This window comes from Propithecus coquereli, unplaced genomic scaffold, assembly GCF_000956105.1.
Source record: "Propithecus coquereli isolate 6110/MARCELLA unplaced genomic scaffold, Pcoq_1.0 Scaffold453, whole genome shotgun sequence".
In the NCBI taxonomy this organism is placed as follows: domain Eukaryota; kingdom Metazoa; phylum Chordata; class Mammalia; order Primates; family Indriidae; genus Propithecus; species Propithecus coquereli.
In genome coordinates this window covers 468,965-472,165 of record NW_012150319.1, presented here as the reverse complement: position 1 = coordinate 472,165, position 3,201 = coordinate 468,965, and the positions used below count along the sequence as shown (strand labels likewise).

Here is a 3,201-nt window from a genome sequence, read left to right as displayed (position 1 = left end):
TCCTGTCAAATTTTCCTTTATATGTTGAATGACTATGTCAATATCATATATTAAAGTTCCCTACTCTCCCAACATCAAAAATCTTTGAGAAGTCATTTTCTCTTTTCCCTTTTTTACAGCTCAAAGTTCACTGCTTCATAGCAAGAAATTAAAAAATTAACTTTTCTTATGAGAGTAAGAATGAAGAAGACTCTTCACAATACCAATATGTGCAATAGGATACGCCCGTCCTATCTTACAGATGCTAGACTAAAATTTGGAAGGAAAAAAGATTACTTAGGAGACTGAAGATAAACACTATCAAAATAAAGTCATAATTAGTACACTCTAAGAAAATTTATTAAATTAACTTGGCCATACTGAAAGTATCTGTATTACTTATCAAAAGAAAAATTTCCACAACCTCCCCATAAAAGGATCAGATGAAATATAAACTTTGCTTTAGCATTTTTGTAATATCAATAGTCAAATCACTGTAGCCTTGGGGATAAAATGAATCTCCATTAAAAGCATACCATATAAAAACTGATATGATAGCCTTCTTCTCTGGAAAGAGTTACTAGGGCAATATTATACTCACAAAATTACATGCAAAAATGTCAAAAAACACAGTTAAGGTTGAGGCGCTGCTTAATTTCATTCCCAAGGGTAAATGTATTAGTGCATCTGTACAAGAAGGTTGATAACTCAATATTCTCTATATACTTTCTGACATTTCTGGTCTTCATTTTTCAAATTTATGCACCAAAATAAAGAATGTGTCTAGCAACCATGATAGCTTTCTGCCTAAAGCAAAGTATTTACATGTGTCCTTATAAAGCTATCAGAACAAAGTTTTTGCTGATATATACAAAATGGTATGGCAATAGAAATCTTTTATGAAGCAAACAATATTTTCTGAATACACCTAAGACATATAATTTCTGACTAAAAGGAGACAACTAACCTTGAACAAAGTCTTTCTTCTATTTACATTTAAAGCTTACAATTTAAAAAAAAAGAAAAATCTGCTGAAAAGTTAGTATGTTTAACACCATTCATATATACTACTAATATATACATAAAAATGATAACAAAAGCAAGTTTGTACTATCTGGGATGCGCCCAAATCAAGTACTTGAGGTTTACTACTATTTTCCTACAAAGAGTGAAAGCACTTATTACTGAGTTTAGAATACAAAGTTGGTTGAGTGAGGAGTCACCCTACAACATGAACATCTATTAACTAACACTTATGACACAATTTAAATGATCTATTAATTTGTTTCCCCCACTAAACTGAATGACTTGAGGGCAATGACAATATAATATTCACAGCTGTAATCCTAGCCTACAGCCTAAGGCCTGGGATACAATAACCTCCCAATTAGGGTTTGGTAAACTCAATGTCTTAGCATTTATAAGACAGGAAATTTATAATGTTTTCCGTAAGTTACTCCTAACTTATGTTTTATCTTGAAAGTCATGTTTTATCTTCAAAGTTTATAGAAATGTGTAATTCTCTCAAGATACATTTAATACCTGCTACATTAAAAATGTGTACTTCCTAGCATGTTGCCTAACACACAGTAAATATTCATTTAGCAAATGTTCATTAAGGGTTCATTCTGGTGGCAGTAGCAGTAATAATTATGATTCCTTCAAAGTGAAAAAACAGCTTTAAGCATTCAAGTCAGAGTGACTTTGAATCCAACAAAAAAATAAAGAATAAGTTTAATAGGTACATGCTTAGCCAGAGATAAAAGGACAAAATGCTACCTTAAAGAAAAGTAGAAAATGGCTGGATGGTTAGAAATACTACTAGGTTGAAACAAATAAAACTGGTATCATAATATCCAATTTTGACCTATGAAAATAGCAATTTTTATAGTACGACTTAATATAAGGAAACAACTTTAATCAAAACAAAAAACCAATTAACTTTTCTCTTAAAATTTTAAGATAGGAATTCAGTTTAAGGGCCTAAATGATACGATTTCTTGAGAATTACTCCAATCTTAAAATTTTGATTCCATACATTTTGCTCAAACACTTATTCACTAATTCATTCAAAAAATATGTTTTTTAATTCCTACACAGGGGACAAAAATTTTTTTTGGTACAGAGATAATGAATAAAACAAAAATGTGTAATAAAGTTTAGTCTAGAAAAAGAAATAGATAATATATTCATATGCACATATGTAAATACGTAAACTATGTAGCATGTCAGATGATGATAAATATAATGGAAGAAAGACAAATGAGGAAGGAAAAATAGGGATGGTCAAGGTTGGAAATGAGGAACTAAAATTTTTAAATACAATGGTCTGGAAAGTCCTGCTTGGAGGATGGCAGCTGTGCATACACCTGAAGGAGGTAAAGAAGGAAGGAAGGAACAACAAGCAAAGTCCCTGAGGTAGAAACCTGCCTGCAGTGGTTCCCCACAGTCCTGCAAAGTTAATCAAAGTCACTTACTTTCTTGCCAAGGTCTGATGCTTTCTCTTCAAACTCTTCTAGTTTTGCTTGATCTATACAAACATCTAAAATTGCAATGACAGAAAGTTTTTCATTGTAGTACTTTTTAAATTCACTATGACTTTGAAAGTTTAGAAAGAAAAAAAATCATAAAAAAAAATTAGAAATACTACTTAGTAATTAGTAATAAAATCAACAAAATGGAGAAAAATATTATAATGATTGACTGGAGAAGGCTTTCCTAAGCATAACACAAAAAACATAAAGGAACAATCTCAATAACAATTTTAAACTTAAGCAAGAGGAGAGAGTTTAATTGTAACATACAAATTCAAAGGTTTCTATCATCAACCCATAAATATTATAAAGAAAGAATAAATAACGTCCAACACAGGCTAAAGAAACAGGCAATAGTAATGAACAGAAAATTAGGAAAATCGAAACTAAAAATGACTAAAACATGAATGGATGTTTGCTTTTCCCTAATAACATGAAAATAAAGCCTTTTTGATGAGAAATGATAGCAAAGATTAAATGATCCATAATGCCAAGTGTTGGAGTTGGCTAGGGGAAACCAACTCTCCTACACAACAATGAATGTTGGGAACTTTGCTGATGAAAAACTAGGCAACGTGTACCATAATTTTACATATGCATTTCTTTCGCCCAGCAAGTCTATTTCTAGGACTTTGCCTTTGGGGAAGAATACTCATTAAAATATTGTTTCTGTTAACCATAAAAAAAA

The 3,201-nt window shown here is 31.0% G+C and overlaps 1 protein-coding gene across 1 annotated transcript in view; it reads right to left on the bottom strand.

Moving 5' to 3' along the window:
• Nucleotides 1-3,201, bottom strand: part of DIAPH3 (diaphanous-related formin 3) — a 536,888-nt gene that overhangs the window by 354,726 nt on the left and 178,961 nt on the right. The window contains 1 exon segment of the mRNA XM_012654946.1: nucleotides 2,457-2,577. Within this exon segment, the coding sequence (XP_012510400.1) occupies nucleotides 2,457-2,577 (121 nt within the window).